This window comes from Notechis scutatus, chromosome Z (assembly GCF_049901735.1).
Source record: "Notechis scutatus isolate UNSWTSFEM ecotype Mainland chromosome Z, rNotScu1.2, whole genome shotgun sequence".
Lineage (NCBI taxonomy): Eukaryota > Metazoa > Chordata > Lepidosauria > Squamata > Elapidae > Notechis > Notechis scutatus.
The window spans coordinates 29,688,163-29,715,014 of record NC_142025.1 but is presented as its reverse complement, the minus strand read 5'-3'; the positions used below and the strand labels follow the sequence as shown (position 1 = coordinate 29,715,014).

The window sequence follows — 26,852 nt, the reverse complement described above, 5'->3', positions numbered from 1 at the left end:
AGATTTAAAATAAAAAATGATATGTATCGTTATATTTCTTGTACTAGTATTTATTATCTATCATATCTAACTACAACAGTAGAAGTAAGCAACACAGCAATTATATAGTTTCAGAGTTTGGAAAGCTTCATCAATGTTAAAATATGTTCCTTTGTGATTGTAGCATTCTTCAAATATAATAAGTTTTGGTAACTGACAAGTGTAATAGATACTACCCTTGGAGTTCCAAATGCATACTCTATTTTAGTAGCAATGTATTTGTATGAAAAAAAATTGTATGCCTACCTTGGTTGTGCTGCTTCACTTGCATGTAGAAAAGCTTGGTGGTCACAATGCAGAATAAAGACAATTGGTGCTAAAAGTTCATGCATGCCCTACAATTAAAAAGAAAACTCTATATTTTGTCTAGTGTATCAGAATTTATCAACTCTGTATTACTGAGTGCTTTTAATATAGATTACATTTTAATCAGTATTTACAGTATTCTCAAACAAATGGAAAAACCACAGGATTTTAAAATAGCAGAGTATCAATGAGTTCACCACCGAACACTTACATTTAGATCTATTTAAAACTCTTTTTTTTTGTTTAAAAAATACTATTGTGAATAATAACAGCTCTACAATGAAGAAAGGCCAGAGCCACTGAGGTTTTCATTGAGGATCAAGACTAGTACCTAATCAATGATTACTAGTCCTGATGTTAGTATAGAGTCTCCTCAATGGTAGGAAGTTACATTTTATAACAATTGCAGAGAATGATAAGTGAAGAATATCAACATCCATGCTGTGAAATAACTGAATTAACCTAGTTGACCACTATATGACACAGACTGATGGCCTATATAAATATTTTACCTGATTACAGTAGTCCAGGCTTGTCAAACTTGATATCACAGAGGGCCGCATCAGGGTTGTGTTTGACTTTGGTGGGCCAAGGTTGGCATGGCCAGGATGAGCAAGGCCAGTTCAACATCGACATTTGTGTCAGAGGCACCTGTGCTGACTCAAGTGCTCAGCCAGCAAAAATGGGTTCCTGAGCTCCGTTTTCACCCATGATAGTTTCCTGCAACATCTTGCAAGTGAAAACAGAGCTTGGGAGGGACGCCCGCGGCCCTTCCAAGCTCCGTTTTCACTGACAAAGACACCACGGACTGGTCCTTCACTGTTTCCAGGGAGGCCCCACGGGCCAGATCTAAGCACCCTATGGGCCAGATCCAACTCCCAGGCCTTGAGTTTGACACCTCTGCAGTAGACCATATCTTATGTTCTTACTCCTCATGATTTTCAGTATTTATGTGAATGCACTAGGAAATGTTATATGGAAGTAGATCAGGTTTGTAGTTTGAGGGTGATCTTGCATTCCAAATATGACCTTATCTGCAATGCACAGCACTGCCATTGAAAATAGTTGGAACCCATAGTCCTAGGTTGTTTATATGGAAGAAACATATCTTCCCATATGCATTCTTGATTCCAAGTTCCTTTCAAAACATTGCACCAACTCAAAAGAATTTTTTCCCCCAGTACTGGTAGCACTCATTGTAAAAAATGTCTAAGAAAGATTACTTAGAAACTATAATATTGCATTGCTAGTATGAAGTGAAAAACTTTTTATCATATTCATATTTCAGGAATTAAGTTAATGAATGTACTGTAGACATTTGCTCTGTTTTATTTCTGCTGTTAGTTTCCCTTTGCTTTTATTATCTGCTACAGAGCTTTTATTGCTAATAGTTCCATAGATAGATAGATAGATAGATAGATAGATAGATAGATAGATAGATAGATAGATAGAGATAAATAGATAGATAGATAGATAGATAGATAGATAGATAGATAGATAGATAGATAGATAGATAGATAGATATGGTATTCAGCTTTGTTCAGGTATTTTCCCACGTCATTATAGTTGTGCTCTTAAAGTTGTAGCAACGTTTCGGCAGAATCTCATCTGCCATCGTCAGGCTTCTGTATTGTGTTCATCTGTACACCCACACACACACATAATTGTTATGATTTTTTTAATAAAATACTTAACCTTAAAGTATACATCATAACTGATGTATATTTTCAGTATTATTAAATTTTGCTTTTGCCAATAATGTGCTCAGTCATAAACAAATTTTCCTTAACAATGTTTAGGAAGAAACTGCTTACAAGCAGATAAACTATTATACAGGACAAATCTTCCAAAGCAAAAATCAGTAACTATTGGGTATATCTATATCCTACAATTCCTTTGAGAATCAAAGCATTGTTAAAAAACAAAGTGTGACTGCAGACACTAAGCAGCACTATTCATTACTGATTAATTCAAGCAATAATCAAATACATTAGAAACTTTTCTGTTATCATTAGCTATACTTGCTTAAAATTTATCACAATTGCTTGGCACAAGTTCTGTACTAATTTTGACATATAATATTTAGTTTTGGGATAATATAAAGAGGATGTAAGAATGGAGTAAGGGTTATTTTAGTAGTACTTCTGATTAATGAATTAAACGAGATATAAATTAGAAAAAGGAAAACTGGAAATGAAATTAGAATTTCAGTTTTTTTTATTTAAAATTCTTAGCACAATAGCCAGCACACAATGTTAGATTTTTAAAAAAATATGTTGTAAATTTAAGGTTTCAATGATAGTTCCATTGGGCTTCTTTCTTATACTTCAACAGTGTGTATTGGAATAAAATGACATCATTGTACTATCCTTTCTTTCTTACTTTTAGAATCCTTTCAAATATTTTATGATGTTTAGGGATGAAAGACTTGCTGGAAATAAAATACACTATTTTGTATGACCAGATGATAATTTCAAATTGTGCAATAAGCCAAATATTCTGATATAGGCAAGAAGTTATAAAAAAATTATAAACTATGTTCTCAACATATATGGATGATTCTTCAAATTTAGAACTGTAATTTTACTTGATTCAAAACAGCATTTAGTTAAATTAAATCATCTTTAGGGACAAGCATATTTTAAGGTTAAACAACTGCCTGCGTCATTGTAATAAGGGTGTCTGTGTGGAAGTTATATCCCAAAAGAATTTGGAAGAGAGATCCTTTACTTGTAGATTTGATACAAGAAATTAGCTACTGATTCTCCTTAATGTTAATACCTAGAAGTATCCTTCAGATACAATTAAGAAAACAAATCTAAATTCATTGTACTTTTCCAATAAAATGAAAACATAATAGCATGCCAAAACAGTTTAGCACAAAATTAAACAAGTCATTTTCCTGCAAATTTGAATAAAAATTTGCTATTTATGTGAGGTTGTTTACAGATTCAAAATAAGAAAACAGCAAATATGGCAGGTACAAAAATGTGGATACCCTTCCAACTGATTTGGTCTTTTCTTCTACTATAAAGTTGCTAATAATGCTAATAATAGAGCTAAATTAGGCTCAATCACTTTTTAATATAGGGCCTAAAATTAGCCAGGGAAAGACAATTCCACAGATAACAAATATTCTGATCTCCTTTTCCATTCAGACTGTAACTGTGGTTTTGTCTATTTTTAACAATCAGGAGGCCTCTAGGCATCTCTCAGAGTATGTGCAAGTGAAAATAAATCATAATTACAAAGTAAAGACTTTAAAATAAAATAGTTGAAGGTTTCTGGCTAGCAATTTTAACAATAAGAAACATTTTCACAAGAGAGGATGCCTAAACTTTTTTCAAAGAATTGAATTGAAAAAGAATTCAAGCGACTATTGAAATTAGAATTATTAAAATTTTAGAAAAATTAAACTTTACAACATGGAGTGTATTTGAAATGTATAATTAATTTAATATCTTGATAAATTATTGGATGATATAATAATATTTTGGATAATATCAATACATTTAGTACAGAAATAAAATGCTTATCCATGAAATATATGACCTGATAGCTCATTATTTCAGAGATATTTCTTTACCAGATATCTCATGCCTTTAACAATGGCAGTTATACTGGAATGTATTGGAAAAGTTCTTAAAAATTTGGAAAGGTATTCAAATCTATATCTCCTTGAAACTAGCCCATGCTGAAAATTTAATGAAATTTTGTATTGTCATAAAATGACTTACAATAAGTTTCTGTCATAAAATGTTTTATAAAATTAACCAAATTTCAATTCCATGGGAATAACAGATCCTGTATATTGTAAGTTAGCTCATCTGAGGTACACTGGTTGAAAATGTCAAATTAAAAGTTATAGATATGAGAGTTTTAATAATATACATATAAATCCTTATTATGGAAATTAATATTCATATCTTAATGTGCAAAAATACTAAACAATTGAAATGTCCACTACTTTCCACAGTACTTTTACCTCTAGATAAGTCATGATACAGCTCAAAAACAGAAACAGGGAATGACACAACTCAAAAGCAGAAGAAGAAACATTTTCTTCCTTGACAGCAATGTGATCCTACGATCACAAAACTGAACCTGAAAACTGCTTAATGGATTAATCAAATATGAGCAGATAAAAGAAGAGGTTCATTTGACCAGGCACTCAAAATTCATTAATACCACTTATATAATCTCTTCAGCTTCAGTTAGCTCAGCAAGATATTTCACAAAATGATAACGATCTCATTAATTCAATAAAATTTAACTTTTAACAATATGGTCTATTTTTAGCAGGTCATCTAGTACAACTTAACAGCTTGTGAGGAAATGGATAAGTTTTTTTTTTTTAAAAAATGGTCTGACTACACACACAGTTTTCATGTAATAAAGCATATCCAACTAAGATGAGTTGTTCATTTTAGCAAACATTCTTTTCTTATTTGTTATATGGAAATTTGTCCTATTTGATGAAGTAGTGTGATACTAATATTCTATTTGGCTAAATATGTGCATTCACAAAGGTGTGACCAATAGGGGATTGAATAATCTGTCAAAATACAGACAGATGAAAATGTCATCTACTAATTATTCTGGACTTGTGATAGCCAAAATTTTTGGATTGTTCCTGAGAATTATATTTCAGTCATTTTATTTCAATACCATATTTCAGTCATTTTGTATTATTTAAGGGAGAGACAATTGTTTGGTAGCTTTAGCTCATCCTCATTTGGAAGTAAAAATGATTCTTACATAGACAGATTTTATATTTTTTCCTGGTTGATATGGATACTTTATTTTCTTAAACTATTTCAAGCTTTTTTCAAGATGTAATGAATTTAAAATTGCAAGAAATCCAGCTCATGTTATTTCCAGGAAAACCCAACCCAACTTACACATGCTTTAATTTCTATTAGCAGGAGATTTGACATCAATTTTTTTCCTTTTATCTGTTTCAATTAGTTTTAGCAAAAAGTGCAATGAAGTTAACAAGAAAATGGAAAATAAGTTTCAGCATTACTGAAAAAAAATTGGAGTACTTTACCATGAAGAGGGACAACATATGCAACAATGGCTTGTTTTCTTCATAACACAGCTAAGAAAATGGTTTATTTTTCACTTTCTCAATCTTTATATCCAGTTTTAGAATAATAAAGAGTCTTGCAGTTCAATTAATTGTATGAAGTATAGGAAAAATGTTGAGTCGAAGGTTGCCACTTGTATAATATGTTTCATTACCTGTTTATAAAGTAACTGCTCATTTTCCCGAGCGTAACAGAAGAGAATGTCAGTAAGAATTTTCCTCACATTTTCTTCCTGGAAATACTGCATTTCAGGAAAGCTGATTAACAACAATAACAAAACATATATAGATATATATATAAATGACAGAGCTCAAAATGATTTAAGATTACAATAGGTTTAAATTGTTAGGTTTCTTCCTTTTTTTACTCAATGAACCTACGAGTACACTACTCATTCAGAGTGCTTTGCCATCATACACAATAACATTTATCATATAATCTGTGAACTGAAATTACACCTATATGTGATTTACTTATTTTATATATTACCATACTTCATATGGATTCTTATTTGAGCTAAAGCTAAACAATAGCAATAAGAAGAAATTTCTATGAAACTGCAACACAGAATGATGGGAGTCTGTTTATAGTAATATGAAAGCAGGTTTAGCAAAGATCAATAGAATGTGCTATAACAAGAAATAAAAAAAAACAAAGAATAAAGCAGAAAATATACTGAGAAGATTATTATTCATTTCATTTTGGATGTTCTGAATGCTAGACAGGAGCTGAGAACTGAACAGACTCTCCCATTTTTTCTTAAATTTCAATCATTCTAATCTAGACTAGTGAGAAAATATAATACTAAAAATAAAAATGAACAGGGTAATTTGTTCAGATGGCAATAAGCAACTACCTAAGATGCATATACAAGATTTTTTTAATTTACTAACAACATTTTTTAAAAAAGAACACATTTTTTTCTAAACATATCATGCCCTTTGTCAAAGTAATAGTGCAATATTTTTACAATGGCTCTAAAACTAGCAAAACTATACTTATACAAATTTTAATTCCCCAATTATAACTTAGATATTTATACAATCTTAAACATTCTGAACTGTTCCCTTTTAAAAACAAAAAATACCATCTGCGAACATTTACATGAAAGCATACTCAGATTTTAATTATACATCTAACAGCATAAATATATCTGAAAACTCAGCTTCAGTATAGGCACACAATATAAAGTAATAAAGAATGTCAATGTTTCCTGGGCATTGTTTTGTTACATGCCTATTAATTCTATAAATAGAAAAAGGCATCATACTGAGTTGCATTTTAAAATCCATAGGAACTATTTTCTTATCCCAAATTTCAATATAGAACTATGCTATAATCATAACAGAAAGATACTAGATAAATAGTAATTGAGCTTAATTGGAATTACTTAATGCAATCAGAGTTCTCTCTCTGACAAAATATTTTCCGGATCTGAATTCTAGCTTTGATAAGTTCTTTAACAGGAATGACCCAGGGCTACAGAGATAAAAGTACATTCACAATGATAATAAGGAATACTTAAAGAAGGAGTCTTTGACAGTAGGAAAGTTATCCACAAAAATAGCAATGCTAAATTCCTCTAGATGAATGACATTTCTCACTAATTACACATTACTTTTTATTGATTAAGTGTTAGGAATTACAGAAAATCATCTGTTCAATCTTGTACTATAAACATAATTTAATCATAAGATCTGTGAGTTCCTCTCATTCTTTTTTTTTATTTCTCACAGAAACTCTTTTAAAAATACATATAATTATATTTTAATGTAACGTTCTAGTACTGATTTAAAATAAAAACAAATTACATGAAAAGGCAAATTAGAAAATAAAAAATATTTGGCTATGCAGGATAGGCAATCTGGTTCTCTGAGCAACAATGCATCTGTGGGTCTCTCCCAGTATCCCTGCCTCATCTGATTTTAATATTTTTTTTATGTTTGCAAAACACAGCTAGTGGCTATGCTGCATAAAATGTCAACATCTATAATAAACGTAATAAACTCATATAAAATAAAAATGTCTGACAGAAAAAAAGCTGTGGTAAACTAGGGTAGTAAAGAAAAAAATAGAAGGCTGCAGAGGATTTGACAAAAGATCACTAGTTTGTATATTGGGAAGTGAACATTTTATAACTAGCTATACCCCTCATCCTTCGTGGCAGCCATTTTAGAGCAAGCCGGGCTTCTGATATCGATTGTTTTTCCAAAATACATGTTTAAAAATCCCTAATTATTCCACTAATCAAAAAAGTTTGTATGCAACTGATTTTTTGTTTGTTTGTTTCACTGAAATACATATTTAAGTTATGAGGAAGTAGTTGCTGTTCTTTGAGGCATGGAAGGAAAAGCATATAGCTACAATATGACCTATAAGCCAAACTTTTCTTTAAACCCATATAAGTGCTGACTAGCAATTCTAGCTGTCCATATCTACATAGCCCCATAACTGGGAAATGTATTGTATATAAATGGAATATTATAAAATGTTTAATAATGATGCTTACGTTCGTTTTACATCTTGTTCAATCATGCTTCGAAGTTCTTTGTCCTGAAAAAATTTGTTCCAAAGACTCTGAAAAAGGATAAATTATTATTTGAAAGATGGTCAATGATGATAGAATTCATCAGGGACGAAAAACCTCCAAATTTGAACTGGTAGGGCATACCACACCTATATAGTTACTAGGAGCTGGAAAAAAACTTGAGGACACATAATCAATAGAATAGGCCAATCCAAGAAAGAAACCATTAGAGTCCATTGTTATAGAGAAAAGGACTTTTACTGGAAATCAAGTGAAAAAAGAATTCAAAAGAATTCAAGATCTGAGGCATTAGGTGTGAAAATCACATATACAAAGTTATAGCAACATTCCCACCCACAATAGCTCAAACTGGCCATCCATCTGAGATGTGTATAATGTCATGTGGAGCATCTTCAGGTGGTGATTCAGACATCTGGCCATTGACCTTGGCCTGGATAAATAAGATGCTGCAGCTGCACAGTAAGCAAGTAAGCATAAATAAGAAAGTTTTTCCAAGTTTTACATTTCACCAACTCAAGCCTCCAGCACTCTTCCCCTCCACAAAGCCCAATTTATCCTCCCTCCCCCTGTTACTATGGCAGCCAGAAAGTCAAGCAGAAGATTCTTGAAGGCTGACACCATCCCATTTTGCACATAGAAGTGATTTTCTTATATATAGGCCGTTTATTAACCCACCCTTTTCAATCAAAATCTCAGCTATGTCTGTCGTAATGCTCACATTAAGCCATCAATGTCCTTCTAAAAATCAAACATTAAAAACCCTGAATTATATGATTTGCAAAAATTACAAATATTCCACTGCTATCTGCTAGAAAGAATGAATATTTAAATTTTTTTTGGGGGGGAAGGAATTTTAACTAATTAACTGAATAAACTGCTTGCCGTTGTTACAATTTTAAAGTATGTCTGCACAGGTAATGTATCTGCATGTATATATGTGCATACATACTGCATCCATATATGTATATCTATATATTTATGTAGACATAAGTGTGCCTTTTGTCTAATCCTCCCTCCCAGCTGCTGATACTGTTGCACAATTGTTTTGTTCAGGAATAAAACAGCATGACTGTTTTGTTCAGGAACATTTATTTGTAAGTTTAGCTATAAAAATTTTTATTTTAATATTTCTGATTTTGGTTTTCTTAAGCTTTTTACTATAGTTTTATTTTTATTTATTTATTTATTTTTGTCAATTGCTTACAAGATAATAGGTATGAGTAAAAACATAGTTATGAATACATGGATACATATAAGAAAAAATAAATAAAAGAAACAATAGGACAGGGACGGTAGGCACGTTGGTGCGCTTATCCATACCCCCTACAGACCTCTTAGGAAAGGGGTGAGGTCAATAGTAGATAGTCTAAGGTTAAAGTTTTTAGGGTTTGGGGAAGAAACCACAGAGTCAGGTAGAGTATTCCAGACACTGATCACTCTGTTGCTGAAGTAGTATTTCCTGCAATAAAGTTTGGTGCGATTAACCTTGAATTTGTATCTATTGTTTGCTCTTGTGTTGTTATGGTTGAAGCTGAAGTATTCATTGACAGGTAGGACATCGCAATGTATGATTTTATATACTATACTTAGATCGGACCGAAGGCGGCCTAGTTCTAGATTTTCTAGGTCTAGAATTTTGAGTCTGGTGGCATAAGTCATATAGTTGTAATATATTATTTATTCTAATTTAAAAATGATGCTTGGTGGGACTGTGCAATAATTTTAAAACATTTTTAAAATTATTGCTGAAGCCTGAAATGTTTACTTATGATGAGCCTAGATTCTACCCTTATCATAGCACTTTTTCTTTCTTTCTAGCTCATATCAGTATGAGCAAAAATTAAACTTTCTGTAAAATACTGACTCTAAACTGATCACATTTGCACATATCACTATGTAAACATGGTTCCTATTCTTCAATGCATAAAATCGTATTGTACTACAGAATTTCTAGCTGGATCTACATCACAACAGAAAATTGAAGGACAAGGCTTATTCTAATCTTTTATGTGAGAAATATAATAACCTTAATTATGCTTAACCTAGAAAGAACTACAGCAAAGGCTTGAATATAATTTATGAAGTCTGTTCAGCTGTCTGTTTTTCTTTCCTTACAGTAACAGGAAACACTGTTCAATATTATTATCTGTACTTCATTGGCTACTGTTGGCATTAAATTAGACAAAACATATTTCACTGATAAGAATGGAAAACTAGCTTAGTAGTGGCATTAAGTTACTCTGTTCCAAAATTAAGCAAATAGTTTCATTTGCTGACAAATAACAAAAAGGTTAAAACGTCATTAAATGTTTCTGGTTACATGTCATTTTTATAGTAATAAATTGCTCTCTAGGCAATCAATCTCTATCTCTGTGTGTCTAATATGAAATACTATTCAACAGGCAACATACCAGCATTATTGATTACACTTGATATTCACTAGAAGAATTAATCATAGTACATTCAGCTTTTTTAAAAAAATGCTGCAAAAATGTTTAAATAAAAAAGCTAACTTTATTTAACTAACTTTATTTTAAATGACTAAGAACAGGTGGCAACTCTCTCAGAGAATGAAACAAAACCCTTGCTCTGATCTCTTGCTCATTAAGGCTCTATCAGCAAAAAGTGAATGCAGAGTATGTTTCACTTCTGGATAAGAGAATCTTCATCCTTGTTTTCTCTTTAAAAATTGTCACATCAAGTGCACTTGATTACTTGAATAGTGGACCTTAAGGTGAATTTGAAGAGCATGTTCATAAAGAACTCCTCTATTTTAAGAATGAAAAGTTTATGTATAGCTTATGTACCACTTTATATTTATGTTAGGTAAAGAGACAGTTTAACTGACAAAGATGACATTTAATAGTGATGTAGTAAAAATAATGGGTTGATGGATGGATAGCCTCATGGAAATAAATGGGTTCAGGTGCTGATTCTTAGAAAATGAAGATACAAGATAAATAATAAACTGTAATAATTAATTCCAGTTTCTAAAACAATGTTTAAAAAATGAATTGTACCTGATATGTCATTATCTATTACTGAACAATTCACTCTAAATAGTCATAACCAATTCTAATATTAATAGTCAAAGTTACAAATAATTCTAGCTAAAAAATTTCAGAATTTAGCCTGGTAATTTTCACAAGTTTAGAAGATTGAATATAGTACACCTTGGTATGTTTTTTCATCTTAGTCCTTATAGCCATAGAGGAAGTCCTATATGTTCTGTTCTTATATAAAGTTTGAAAGTTTTAAAAACACCTAGATTCTTGTTAAATGTGTGAATCCACAATATTTTCATTTCAGAATAATTTTTCAGAGAGAAAATAAAATCTGCTCCTAGTGGGAGAAAAATACATTTATCTGCCACATTACAATTCAAAATACTTACAGTCTTATGACTACATGGTCAACGTGACACTACAAATTTAACAATTAGAAAAAACTGGGATCCAATATTTTCAGTATTATAAAGCTATATGCTTTTGAAAACATATAATAGTAAAAAAATAAAACTTCTATGCAGATGTTCCTTAACTATGATGAGATTTAAATTGTGATACTCTGTCTTCCTTTTGAAAAGCTAGTGAAAAAAAATCCTATCCCCAGGGATCATTCTATTGCTCCAGTAATTGAAAACATGGAATAGCATATAGGATGTTAGTAGGCAAAATAATTCCATAAATGATGTTTAAAGGACTACTTTTTGTTTAAGTGTCTACTTATATGCATGCAACTGTTGATATAAAACTGCCTTTTAATTTATTTTGACAACCAAATATATAATTGTAGAGATGAGGAATTATAAATATGTTGTCTAGTTTTATAAAAAAACCAAATCATTCACTTATTTTACTAGCACCACAAGTGGCTTTAAGGAATAATGTTATTCTATATTTTACAAAATTCTATTAGACACCTGCTTTTTTTTAACTGCACATCATTGTGAAGACAGCATTTTTTAAAAAATAATCTAATTGCAGGGTTCATTCTGAACAATTCCTATTTTTGGAATCAAAATATGATATGAAAATATTACAACTAATGAGAAACAGTGAGATTTGGGGAAAGTTGTTCACAGTGCAATATATGCCACCCAAACAGAGCTGCAAGGTGGTTCCAAATTTTATGTGCTTTAAATATTGTCATATATAAGGAGAACAGGTAAAGAGCTTAGCATCCCCAAATTCAGGCAAAACAGCAGTTGAAAAACTACCGTAATCTATTATAAATGTGTTTTCTTTAAATGTGCACACATCACTTATAATTTCAAATACTACTGATCTCAAGTATTTCTCTGTAATGTACTGAAGAATGGAAAGTTACAAGACAGTAATTTTGCCACTCTTGTAAATGGTGGCATATTCAATGATTTCTCTCAGGGATTTTTTTATTGCTTTTGAGAGAACATTTAATCTCAAAGCCAGATTTTTAAAAATGCTAAATGTGGAAGATTTTCAATAACTTTTACCTACTGGAATTATACATTCAACATAATTATTGGATTGTGTATTGTCCAATATATTGTACACTTCTTTGTATTCCAAAGTCCTGCTATGTTGCCTCACTGTGGTAGAAGATTTGTTCCTGGGTTAAGAATAACATTACTTGATGACAAATGTCTACAATCCCAGCATGATCACTTCATTGGGCAACAGCAATATAGGAAAGTGCTGGAGGCCAGTAATAATGACAAAAGCATTATTTTGAAAGCAGGTAAATTATTCCTGTATTTTACACTGATGAACAATAAAAGTTACTAATGATATGGTGCCAAATGATAGATGGCAATCAACAAATTATTAAGGAAGAACTGGGACTATAAATAAATGTTGCCATATAATTTGACATTATAGTTTACAAACCGATCAAAGTAATCGAAGTGTGTCTGGTTTTATAAATAGTATAACAAAATGCAGCTATGGTCACAGAAATTGCCATGAAGGAAAAATCCCAAATCCTTGCTTACCGAAAATAATTGGAATGGGGAACACAGTTGCCAAGTGATGTGATTATAAGGTGCAATATCATGTGACTTATAACAGTAGTCTCTGTTGCTGTTGTTAGATGAATCATAGGGTTAGGGTTATAATATATAATCATAACATCCCACAGTTTTGTGATCACTGTTTGAGACTTCCTGCTTGCTTTCCCATTGCTTGTTGATAGTTGACAACAGAAGTTGCAAATTGTGATCTTGGAGGACACCATGACATAATTGGGAGATAGTTGTCAAGAATCTGAATCACAATCACGTGACTGCAGTGATTGCAACGACTGTGACTATAAGGACCTATCGTTCAGCTTTGTCATAACTTTGAATGGTAGCTGAGAGTAGACATTAAGCAAGGATTCCCAGTATATGGAACATAAGAAGGCTTAATATGGAAAAACCTAGTATAGTGAAAGGTGAAATAAATCAACTGCAAATTGGGAACAACAAATTAAAATTGACTAGAATTGGTTGTTTTCAGGTAGTTGTGTTTACTATAAGGAAATCAAAAATAAAGAAGTATTGCTTTAATAGGAAGTGTATAACAAGAACAGTACTTGGCTACAATGCAATCATGACTAATCATGACCAAATAATATCAATTAAACTTTTTGGACAATCAAGATGTCAATATGGTTGACATAGTTAATATGGCAATTATCCAAACATGCTTCAATCACAGATACAGAAGAAAAGGAGGTTGATGAATTTTATGACCATAATATGCAGCTTATGACTGGAATCTGGAATGAAAAAAATTGAAAAAAATAAGGAGAAAAATATAGTTGGATAATATGGCCTAGGAGACTGAAATGAAGCAGGAGGACAACTTGCTGATTTCTATGATGGAATGTAGTAGTTTAAATTCCCAGAAGGGAGAGGGTATATGCCAAAGGAATAAGAAACCATTCAGTCCACATATTTTGTATGAAAGAAGATGAAGACAGAGCTTTCCTTATAGTTGTCAGAGTATATGATAGATGCAGATAGTAGAGTGCTTTAATTTGGCAGGATTCTGACTATACATGTGGAAATAATAAAGAACTCAGTTTGAAACAATCATTATATGTCATTCTTTGTTTTGGGGTTTGACACAAGCCAATAATAGTCAGTTTAAGCAACAAAATCAATGCCTATATATGTGGACGTTATCAAGTGTAATATAGGTTGTTCTCACCTAACAATGGTAATGGACAGGAATTTCTATTGCTAACCATGATTTTAAACAGCAGTGATGGTATTCAACCAGTTTGCACTGGATTGGGCAAACCGGTAGCAAGAATTTGGTGTGGGTCGCCGAACCAGTAGTAAGCTCTGGCTGGCCACGCCCCCGATCCGGTCGCCCTCCTGCCCGATGCCTGCTTACCCGCCCACCTGACATTCACCTAAGGTATTTCCCCCCCCCTCCCGACAATCAACTGTGCATAGAAAAGCTGTGCCGGAATTCCCCTTGCTGAGGCTCAGGAAGGCAAAAAATGGAGGGAGGAGCTCAGGCCCCCTCCATTTTTGCCTTTCAGAGCCCCAGAGGAGCCTTAGGGAAGCAAAAACACCCCTAGAGGCTCTTCTGAGGCTAGGAAGCTCCAAAAACGGAGCTTGGAGGGTGCTGCGCGCCCCTCCCATGCTCTGTTTTTTTCCTTCCTGAGCCTCAAAGAGCTTTAGGGGAGCAAAAACGCAGCCCAGAGGCTCCTCTGAGGCTAGGAAGCTCCCAAAAATGGGTGGGGGTGGCAAAAAAGCAAAAAAAAAAAGCCACACCCACCCAGTCCCATGGCCATGCCCACGAAGCCACGCCCACAGAACTGGTAGTAAAAAAATTTGAATCCCACCACTGTTAAACAGTGTTGTCACATGATTATGTGACTTCACAATGTCAGTTCCAGAACTTCTGTTAAGTAAAACTCATGTGTTATTAAGCACAACATCATGGGACCACCATTATGACCTCTTTCCAACTTTCCAATTGAGTTTTGCTTGTCGGAAGCTGGAAGTGAAGGTTGAAAATTAGAATCATGTGACCTCAGGATACTGCAACTGTAACTGTGAGCTGGACAATGAGAGCACAGATAACAATCACATCTCTAAAAGAATGCTGATCATAAGTATGGGGACCAGTCATAATTATCACTCATTCAAAACTTACAATGAATGAAAGTGTTCATCACTCATTCTAAATTTTAACTGTGCAATCTTTATTCCTTAGATTACCTTGCTGGGCTTATATTCTCTTGATATAGCTTCTTGGGATTCTTGGCTACCCATTTTTGAAACATTCACTACTATGATGAGGTAGTACAAGTTTTAAGGATGGGGGAATCAGGGGTGTATTGATCCAACAAAATTAGTTCTTAGTGTTTTATTACTTTTAATAGACTTGCAATATGCCAAGAGAATCTTGCAGTGCAATAGCTTAAATGCTTAATACATAAATAAACTTTTAAATCACATTTTAAAAAGAATTTTATGTAGTCAAAAAATACAAATTCAACCTAATTACCCCTTCATCCTGTGAAAGTGGGTTGTTGATCATTAAGTCTTGTTGTCCAGCTTTCCGAGGGTTTGTAATATGCTGTAGATAGGAAAAAGGCATTACTGTACTGCACTTAAGGTATAATGAAAATATGAACTCAAAAATAAATAAATTTCCTTTAAGCTTTACTTACAATTTCTTTTACATTATTATATAATGCTCTTAATTTTATTGTTTTTGTAATCCAATGATTTGTATCAGAAGGGAGAACATTCAAAAATAGCTGTAAAGTTAAACAAAACATGGGTCAGAAAAATAAGCATCATTTTTAACTTTGAGTCTAAAAATTTTTTTTCTAGAAGTGTGAAAGACATTTATTTACAATGGATGTAGAGTCATTTAAATTCTGTGAAATATTTTTCATATAAGAATACTAAAACAAATTGGCTATAATACTTAAACACATTATTTTGTCAATCACTTTTTATGATTAATTGGGAAATGATTATTTATTTAATTAATAACAACAATAAGCTGCTTCAACATATTTATCTGCCAATCAAAGCATATAAAATATCTAACTATTCTTACCATATATTGTTCCTTTTCTTTTATAATTTAAGTGATAATTTTAAATGTAGAACTTAAAGTTTTCAGATTCCTTATCTTTTTGAAGCAAACATAATCACTTTATACTTCCATGCAATTATGGATTCCAAAATATATAAATTAAATAAAAGTACTGATTTATATAACTAAAATGAAATAACATAATTTAACATAACGTAACATAAACATTTAAAGAGGTTTCATATGAGAATATAATCCTTGAATTCTGTTGACCCTTATATAGAGCCAATTTAGTGTTGTTAGTTGCCTAAATTTGTGTGTATAGGTGGCAATAAAAAAAATCCTCTGTGCTTAAACTCATTGAATGGTCTTGATTCTTTGCACCTGATATGCTGGACAGAGAGACAGTGACTGGCTGAAAGCCACTCAGCTAGCTTTCATTCCTAAGATAGACCCAAAACTCACAGTCTCCTAGTCTTCTAGGCTGGCACCTTAACCACCACACCAAACTGTCAAAAAGATTAAATACTGGAGAATTATGTTCATTATATTTACTTTGAATTAAATGTAAATTTATGAAAATTAAATTTGTTTTTGTTCTGGAAGTAATCATTGTTTCTAAAAATGTGGCCTCAAATTGCCATTAAAGTCTATTACTCAGATCCAACTTTAGGCAGTGGGCTGGACTAGAAGATCTCTCAAGAATCCCTTCCAAAACTACTGTATGATTCTATGAGTCTATGGTAGCTAGCCTGGAATAATACATTCACTCTTGCTTTAAATTAGGCACAAACATTTCTTCCTTGTGTTTGAGCATCAATCATATTTATGGATTGGCACTCAAGCTTGTTCTTCAGAGTTTCTCCTTCTCCTACTCTCTGCTTAGGATTCTCTCTTCTCTTGACCAACAAGGTTGCTTTGTATTCTTGGAAAATTTATAGACCCAGGAAAGAAATATTTGTATCCAGTAAGAGAGGAATGGCAACTATTGGCCTTTGGGTATTGACCCAAAGACTATTGATAGTCTCCACTGCTTGAATTCAAAGCACGTTTCCATGTGTAATACAGGCAACTGTGGGTTTTTTAATTTCAGCTTTAGTATCTCATAATGACTGCTTGTTTCATAATGGTTTCACAGAAGTTGCTGGTTCTGAACCCACTTGTAATTTAGGTATTAGAAAATTACTAAAAACATCACAAGACAAGCATAAACTTTTAGTTGGATTTTAATTTTCTTAACACTACTTACTATTTCCATAAGGCCACCTTCTATTATATAAGGGATAAAAAATAACCTTTTCTATCTCTGCATATTTCTTTTTAGTCTGTTAAAATAACCAGCTGATATGTGCTTTACTGACCCAAAATATTTATTAAAATATTTTTACTTTTCTAACATATATGTGATTGTTTACATTAAAATAAATCTATTGTAATTAATTTGAATTAGACTGGTAATCTTTTTCTACATTTTATAATATTATTGCCATTTTTGCTTAAACACAGCTCCAAAATCTGTTGTGTATGCCTGGATATCTATGAAAAGTCTGTTTACTTCTGGGCCTATTTTGAAATATATGTGTGTTTTGAATATCTAAGTGTATGGTATATAGTAGAATGGCAGGAATATTGTTTGTAATATAGTAGGATAAACCTTTCTTATAATATTATAATACAGCCACTACTACTTACATTTGACTACCATAGATATTTCACCAGATACGTTGCATTTAAGTATACTTTTGAGATCAGTCAAGTATTTTGTTGAAACAAATATTCAATCATCATTCCATATATCTGCAAGTTATCTTTCAAAACTATCCATTTTTTATTTCAGCAACAGTATTTCAAATTAGTACCTGTCTTGTGCATGGTAACAGCTCATAAGAAAACCAGACTGTAATTTCTTGGAAAATGCTACAATTCTTTACACTAACAATCTTCAAGTGCATCAGGTAATGTGGTGATTTATTACAAGTACAAGCTGTAAATAAGTATTTTCTTCTTACCTTCCAGCAAACACTACGGAACCTGCTGCTTCTCAGCTGCCCATTAATCCCCTTCAGCCGTATTGTTGCCAAGTAATTGTTGTTTACAAATAATTCTTCCCATTCTTTACTACATGGAACAAACATAAGAAAAGAACTTCTTAAAATTATTATTAAAGACTTAGCTAAGTGAGAAGCACTAACAAAGTAATTTGGGGTAAACAAAAGAAAAGGAAGTTTTAAATGTATATATTTAGCACTGTACTATTTCTAAACGCATGGTTGTCTTTTTGGACACATTTCTTCCTCGAATTTAATGAATATGTAGATCACTGTAATTATGCCAGCAACTGAAATTCATAATGTCTGTGGAGGCTATTCCATTTCCTCTAAAACGTTAGCAGTGCAGCTCAGTGAATAAACAAAAATGAATATTAATACAAGCACATTTGGGTTTCACCCATAGATAAAACAGTATCTATTTAAAAAGACACCTTACTCCAAAATTATGGATCAGAGAAGTATAGCATTCACTGATAGTTCTTTGCATGATAGATTTACTTAAATGAAGCTTCTTTTCTTCATGTTATCAAGATGGGCAGTTAAGAATCATAGAAGATGACTTCTGTTAACTTTTAGCATTATTTACTGTTGCTATCTTTTTTACTTCTTTCTACATGAACAGTTTTAAAAATTTAACAGGTGCTAGCTTTTTTTTTTAAAGAAACCTGAAATAAAACCCCTCACTGTATAAACTGTTAAAAGCAAGCTTGAATACCTTGCAGTACCTACGGCTGGCTAGATAAACAACCTAAATATGCCTCCCAGGCACAAAGACACCAGGGGCCTAACACCTGTGCTTCATTAATATACAAGTAAATCTACTCTGCTGGGAAACAATTGGAAATTAATTGTCTCAAACCATTTATAGAGAATTTGAATACAAGAATGAAACTGTATTTCCTTTATTTTTCACAGAACACTATCACTCATGAAACTGAAATGGTTCAAAGATTTTTTTAATTCATTGTCAAAGATGAAATGAGCAAAACAAAACAAAACAAAACAATTTATCAGGTATGTATGTAAGTAAAACTAAAAGAATACTTGATGTTTAAAAGGTACAAGGTGATTTTACATATTTACCAGAATATTACCTATACAGTTTGGCAGCAGCACCTAGCTAATTTTGGATAATGAAGAAAGAGCTAAATAGAACTGATTAATATTTTGTTGGGAGATCAAACAAAATATGTGTCTGCAAGCTGGATGGGAAAGTTAAAAATATGCGGAAGACGGTAGCAAAGAACTTCCTTATTTTTGCCATGAAAATCATCAAGGTATTGTATTCGTGTAGTACATTTTAAAAACATTGTTTCTTCTTAATCTATACTGTATTACTCTTATCCAGGGATGGGATTCAAATTTCTTAACAACCGGTTCTGTGGGTTTGGTTTAATTTCTGGGTGTGGCTTAGGGGTCATGTGACTGGGTGGGCGTGACCAACTCAATGTCACTCACGTCAAGGGGTGCCTTGCCTGGCCCCTCGCCTCCCAGCCATTCGTTGTCACACCTAGCCTCAACTTATCTATAGTTTTTTTTAAATGTTGTTCATCTTTTTTTGACTTTATTATCTATGTACTATGGATGAAACATTTCTTTGAAAACTCACAATTTTGAATAGTGTTTTGAGTGACAGGAACTGTTGTGGATGGAAGTAAAGTACACATGGACCTATGAAGCACTGAGTCAAAGCAGCAGCTGCTAAGCACAAGGATCAGGGCTGAAGACCTACTATGCATACAGTGCTCTCTGTTACTGTTCAGACAGAAAATTCTTTATTTTCTAAATTGTTTGTTATGGAAAAAAGAATTAATGTGAGTGGGTTATGTTTTGTGTTGTTTTCCTTAGCAATTACATAAGAAGCAGAGGTGGTATTCAGCAGGTTCTGATCAGTTCTGGAGAACCGGTAGCACAAATTTTGACTTGTTTGGAGAACTGGCAAATACTACCTCTGACTGGCCCCGCCCCCATCTGGTTTCTGCCTCCCAGGTCCCAGCTGATTGACTGCGTTTTCTTTTGTTGCCCTGCACAGGAGAACGGAGCTGGAAAGCAAGTTAGTGGAGTGGGGAGGAAATGGGATTTTGCAGTAACCTTCCCCCTGGAGTGGGGTGGGAATGGAAATTTTACAGTATCCTTCCCCCGCCATGCCCACCAAGCCACGCCCATAGAACCGGTAGTAAAAAAAATTGAATCCCACCACTGATAAGAAGGTATTAAAGGTTACTTTTTTAATGCATGCATTATTGCTATTGAGATTTTAAAATGAAATGTATGACATAGTTATCATTTGCTTTGAAGAAGGCAATGGTGTGGATCTTCTCACCCTTTCTTTTTGAATGAAAGGATGTGGATAAGGAAAAAGTGGTTTTATATGATTTTTTTTCAGTCAGCCTTCGGGTCTGGGCCCGGGGACAACATTGATCATATTTGCAGATAATTGTTGGTGGGACTGAGACAATGTTTTCCTGTTTCATTTTTCACTGATGTTCAATATATCGATCATACTGACCTTCTGATGTGTATGTACATGTTTCTTTTTCTTTCTTCCACAGCAATTCTAGATGATTTGGTGGATGACAGAGATCCAATCCCAAAGCCAAAGTAGTAGGGTCCATATGGCTTGACACTTTCTCCACTTTTATTCAACATCCGCATGAGACCCCATTCATCGTTCATCAGTATGGAGACAAGTATTATACCCAACATTGCTCTCAACCCCTGGCTGAATAAGTGATGAGGTGACCTGTTTTGGTATCTAGATACTAGAAAGTTCTGGATGAGAAGCTGACTTAGGCTCAACATCATCAAGACTAAATAGCTTGGGTTTTAAGGATCTATTGGTCATAGTGATATATTATCATACCTCTCACTTGGATGGCAGAACCATAGATAGAAATGATATGTAACTTAGAAGTCCTCCTGGACTCTGAGCCTGCTCAGTATGCAGCTGACAGTCATGACTAGTCATTCTGTGCACCAATAGTGACTTTTCCTGAATTGGGAAACACTACTCATAGTATCTTATCCTCTAGTCACCTTATTTTTGGTTTTTTGGGCACATCTTTGAAAAGCAATCAGAAACTCATATAAAATGCATCTGTGCAAGTAGTTATAAGGCACTTCCTGCTTCACCCATGTACTATCACTCCTTTCTGAGCTGCAAAGGTTATCAGTGAGCTTTTGTGTACAATTAAAATGTCACCATTAAAGTTCTTCATGCCTAAAAACCTGGTTACTTATGGGACTTTTTTCTCCTGTTTCTGTCTGACCAGTTAAGACCTACGTAAGCTGAAAAATTATAACTCTGACTATAAAATACTGTAACACAGGTATAATATATTCCTGATTATTAATACCTGCTAATAAGTGGACTGCTATACTCTGTAACTTCTGAGTAGTCTTGAAAAAAAATCCATTGAGTTGAAGTTGTACAATCTATACATTATTTTCTAGCTTGTCAATATTTTTTAGAATTGGCAGATATACATGGAGAGTAGAATTATTTAGAAAACCTGGAAATTAACAGTAGTAGTCTTGAGATGTTTTCTTTTTGCTATTAGAATGTTAATGTTACTTATGCAGTAAAAAAGGGCTAAATATGTTTTTTTAAACATTCTTCAGTTGGCAGAGTGCTAATCCACATTGTTCCCTAACTTGCCAAGTGAATGTTTGTTTGTTTTTGTTTTAATATTTAAACCCAACATTAGAAATAATGGAAGTACATTTATTATGTTAATATAGATCTAAGTGGGGAAAAAACCCCAAATTATTTTGTCTGGGTAAAATAATCTCAAAGCGTGATTCATCTGTTTCTCAGACAATCATTTAGGTGCATCAGATAAAAGGGAACACATCTTTACTTATTCTTGTAACTATTAAAATATAGAGACAATGATAAAATTGTTCTCCACTTTCAAGCATTATAACTGTTCTTGTTAACATCTATGCAGATTAAGAATACAAAGAAAAGGGAAGAAGGCGGAGCCTCCTCTCTGACGGACTGTAGATCACGACTCTGCGGCTATGGTCCGTGCTCTTTCGTTGGAGAGCCCCGATCATTACAATTAGGGGCTGAAGCTGCTTTGGAGGGGCGGTGGAGTAAGGGGAAGCCGCAAGCCAGGTTGAGGGGAGCAGCATCTCTCCTCCTGGGCTTGGTCTTTCCCCCCCGAAGATGACTGCAGCGGTGGTTTAAAATGGCCACCCCGAAGAGGAGGACTCAGCTGGATTAAGCTTTGTGCAGGAGGGAAGAAAGAGGTGGATAACATCTGAACCTGGACAACTGGGCAATACAACTAAACAAAAGTACCCCGAGATTAAGGTAATATGGAATTTCTCAAAAAAAGAAAAGTGAGCGGCGAAATTACAAAGGGACAGGAAAAAAATAAGAAAATATTTTTGACAGCTAAGCGGGGCTTCGAACCGGGAAAGGAAGAAGCCGGAACTAAAGATTTAACTAAATTGGACTAAAATATTTTGGCAATAAACAGGCATAAAATAAAGCTGGACTTAAGATTGTCAAAATAATAATAATAATAATAATAATAATAATAATAATAATAATAATAATAATAATAATAATAATAATAATAATAATAATAATAATAATAATAATAATAATAATAATAATAAAGTTTACAAATTGGAGACTGGACTGTGCTGGAAAATTGAGGTTCGAAAAACCCTAAACAAAAAAATAGGGGAAAAAGGTGAAGACTTTGTATAATGGAGAGTGCCACCTTTTGACAAAAACTTGAACTCAAACAAAAGAGAAAGCATCCTGTTTCTGAATGAAGTAAGAATATTAGAAAGTGAAAGCAGAACCAGAATAAAGAAAAAAGTAAGGAAAGACTGACTGTGGGATTGATTGATGTTTTTGGTATAGACCCTGGGCTGGAATAATTGAGAACTTTAGAAAATTGAAAGAAGAAAGAAGGAAAATAAAAGTGGTTGGGGTTTTTTTGTGGACTTTAATGATCATAAAATACAAGAGTGTGTAATGATGATATCGCTTCGGGAATTAAAAATAGAACTTAAAAATATGAGAGAATTACTACAGGAAAGAGGCGAATCACTTTGCTCTGTGTTAGAAAAAATGGAAATGGCGATTGAAGAACAAGAAGAAAGAGCTTCAGAGGAGGAGGAGTTGACTCAAGGAGAAGACATTTTAAATAGACAATTAACACAAAAATACTACAAAGAAGTGGGGAAAGAAGGAAGGTTAAAAAGTTGAGACTTAAGAAGGCAATCAAAAGGAGGAATACCTGTGAAGTTGGGAATGGCAGAAAGACCCAGCAGAAAAGGGGAAAGAAAGATATTAAGAAAGAGAGGGATATAAACTGGAATGAAAAAAGATATGGAGAAAAGAGGGGGAGGAGAAGCAGTAAGAAACAGGTACATGAAATAAAGAAATACGGAAATAGTAAAACGTTGAAAAGGAATTGTTTTTTCAGAGATAATGGTTGATGAATTAAAAAGGGGATTCTGCAGGGTGACAAGGGGTAATAAGAATATTTCTGCAATTAAAAATATTTAGAAAATAGGGTATTATAGATACTGATAACTTTTATTAAAAATTAAGGGGGGGGGGGGGAAATATGCTGCAGAATCCAAATGAAAAGATGTAATGATTATTATTGTAAGTTCTTAAAAATAATGGTTTATTGGGAATCAAGATGAGGGAATAAAGGTATATTTTAATCATTGAGGTGTCACACTCAAAGCAGTAAAAGGGGGGAAACCTATACTTGTTTTTTTTCTTGTTATAAAGTGTTAAAATTTATATTAACTTAGAATTTATAAAAAGAATGTGTAATGGGAAGGGAATATGACAGACTAAAGAACCAACTAAATTAATAAGTTAATATAGACTATTAAAAGCAAGGAGAGACATTGGTAACCATTATTATTATTATTATTATTATTATTATTATTATTATTATTATTATTATTATTATTATTATTATTATTATTATTATTATTATTAAATTATTAGGCAAACACATATTGTTTATCTTTATTTTTAAAATAAATATTAAAGGATTATATTTGAAATAATTGAAATGAAACAAAAAGATGTTTCGATTGAGATTAATGAAAGAAGCTAGAATTAATGTGTTTGTTTCTCTCCTTACTGAAAATTTGGAATGGAAAAGGGAATAATAGAATTAAGTATGCATATATGAATGTATAATTGCTGTCATATTTCTTTGTAAAGGTGATGACCCGGAAACATGTTGTCCACTAAAAAGAGATTTTTGTTTTTAATGTGAAAAACTGAATAAAATTTGTTTTAAAAAAAAAGAATACAAAGAAAAGAAACATTAGATAAATGCTATGGTTGCCTCTACCATGGGTATAAATAGTGAACTGTTTTTATCCAGCTATTCAATGTGTTCTCCAGATCTATTCCAACCATGACTTAGCCCCAGGTAGGTTCAACATAAAGAATTTGTGGGAAACATGTTTAAATGATGGTGCTCCAAGGCTTCCCAAGCAGTTTTAATAAAATTCCAGTCTATGAGTCTATACTGTAATAGTCAGTGCACACAAGCTACAAACCTTATTTTCGGTACAAAACAGCCTATTAAGCCTAATTACCTCGAATGATCATTATTACTGCAATCTGATGCTTCTTTAAACTTTCTGTAATGCTGCTTCTCAAAGCAATATGGACTTTGTTCTATCAGGGGTCCAAGAGGTGAAAAAAAACAGCCAGTTCATCTCCAATAATCACTTCAATACTGGTTTTACTAAGTTCACCCTTTAGACAAATAATTTTTTGCAAAACATAGTCTATGGAACTTTCACAGGAAACTTAGTAGAAATATATAAATACCTTCAAGCCCATTACGAGAGAGAAAGCTTCAGCATTAGAATTGCAGGTGTCAAGATCAACTTGATAAACACTGTTATCTATAATTACTTCATTTTTAGCTTAAATCACAGGTAATGAATGAACTCAAATCTCGAAAAGGCAATTAAGAACTGTACATAGTCTGCCTTCTATAAAAAGAAAAATATTTTAGAAATTGATCATGGTGTTGCCCTTTTAAATTCTTCATAGATAATCCTTAACGTAATAGACAAAATAATGACTCGCATCACATTGTTTGTGATCGAAGGCAAAGCCTGCTACTGATATTGATAAAAATCATGATCAAGATCTAAAATACTCCAGGATAATCTAAATCTTTAAATTATTTCTGCAAATTCTATTGTGATCACTACCTACCTTCCTACATTTAGATACAGTATAAGGTAAGAAAATAGTTATTCCATAACAAACTTCAATCCACTTAAAAACCTCATTTTTTTTAAACAAAACACTTCCATTTCTTTCAATTCAAATGATTATGATGAAGTATCGAAGGTTTCCTGATTTTCCATTAATTTAAATTTTATATTTTTTTGTGGAGAAATTTAAGACAGAGATAAAAGTTCCATCAATCAGTTATAAGAATGAAAGTTTGGGAAGACAGAATATCTCAGGTTTTTAAAATAAATCCTGGCACTTAATATTTGTTTAGATATATATGCAGGGGTGGGCTTCCAATTTTTTAGCAAGAGGCTCTCCTTATGACTGCCTGGGTGGGTGTGGCCAACTCAATGCCACTTCCACCCAGTCACATGACCACCCCCAGCCACGCCTACCCAGGATTTTGTTGCTCCTGTGGGGAATGGGTCTCAATCTCTCGCTCCCCCTCCCTCCCTCTCATTTCTGTTTTTCTCTCTTTTTCCACCCCTCTCCTTTCTTTTTCTTTCTTCCTTTCTTTCTCCTTTCTCTTATTTGTTTCCCGCTCTCTCATTCTCTCCCTCCAGTTCTCATTTCTCTCCCTCTCCCCTTCTCTCTCATTTGTTTCTTTTCTCTCTCTCATTCTCTCCCTCCATCATTTTCCCATTTCTCTTTCTTTTTCTCCCCTTTTCTCTCTCCTTTCTTTCTCTCCCTGTTTTTTTCTTTTTCCTCCCTCTTTTCTTTTCTTTCTCTTCCTTCTTTCTCTCATTTGTTTCCTTCTCTTTTCCCTCTCATTCTCTTCCCCCAGCTCTCTCTCATTTCTGTGTCCCTCTCCCCTTCTCTCTCCCTCTCTCATTTTGCAACCAGCTGCTTTTTACGATTCCGCGTCCTTTGCAGGCAGCTCAGCCCCAGCCATGGTCCCCTTCATGTTGGATCAGGAAGGGAGAAGCAGCTGCTGGCACCACATGCAGGGAGGGAAGAGCTCTGGCTCTCTTGCGCAGCGTGGCCAGCTACTCATGTGAGCACGCAGTGGCGTTAGCAGGAGGAGTTGCTGTTGTTGTCATTGTGATCCCAGCCCAGGAGGGTATCCTGCTTGTATGTACACACACACATGAGAGAGAGAGATGAGAGAGAAGGAGAGAATTCCCTTCTCTCTCTCTCTCATCTCTCTCCTCCCCTCTTGTGCGGTGGAAGGTGGGGCAAGGCCAGTCATGATTGGGATTTGGGGGCTCACTGAGCCCCACAGAGTCTTAGCTAGGGGATTGTCTGAACCCTTGAGAGCCCCCAGCAGCCCACCTCTGGATCTATGAGATTGTATAATGTATTTATATTTATGAAAGTATAAAAGTATAAAACAATTAATAAGAAGAAGCTCAACAGTACTTTAATTAAAATATCCATTGGTTCCTAAGCTAGTTCATGTACAGCAGAATGGTCAAACTTGATTTAATTGAGGATCACATTAGGGTTGTGTTTGACCTTGGAGAGCCTAGGAGTGCGTGGCCGGAGGCATGGGCATGGCTAGAGCAATGTGGCAATGGTAAGCGTGACCCAGGA

The 26,852-nt window shown here is 33.4% G+C and overlaps 1 protein-coding gene across 8 annotated transcripts in view; it reads right to left on the bottom strand.

Annotated features, from left to right (window-relative positions):
* The window catches only part of TBC1D5 (TBC1 domain family member 5), a 448,530-nt gene that overhangs the window by 174,380 nt on the left and 247,298 nt on the right, over positions 1–26,852 (bottom strand). For all 8 annotated transcript variants that reach the window (XM_087945081.1, XM_087945079.1, XM_087945078.1 and 5 more), the window contains 6 exons: positions 18,023–18,131; positions 15,637–15,726; positions 15,471–15,542; positions 7,945–8,012; positions 5,590–5,692; positions 286–374 (listed from right to left, as the gene is read on the bottom strand). In XM_087945081.1, coding sequence (XP_087801207.1) covers positions 286–374; positions 5,590–5,692; positions 7,945–8,012; positions 15,471–15,542; positions 15,637–15,726; positions 18,023–18,131 — 531 coding nt within the window. The remainder of the gene's footprint in view (positions 1–285; positions 375–5,589; positions 5,693–7,944; positions 8,013–15,470; positions 15,543–15,636; positions 15,727–18,022; positions 18,132–26,852) is intronic.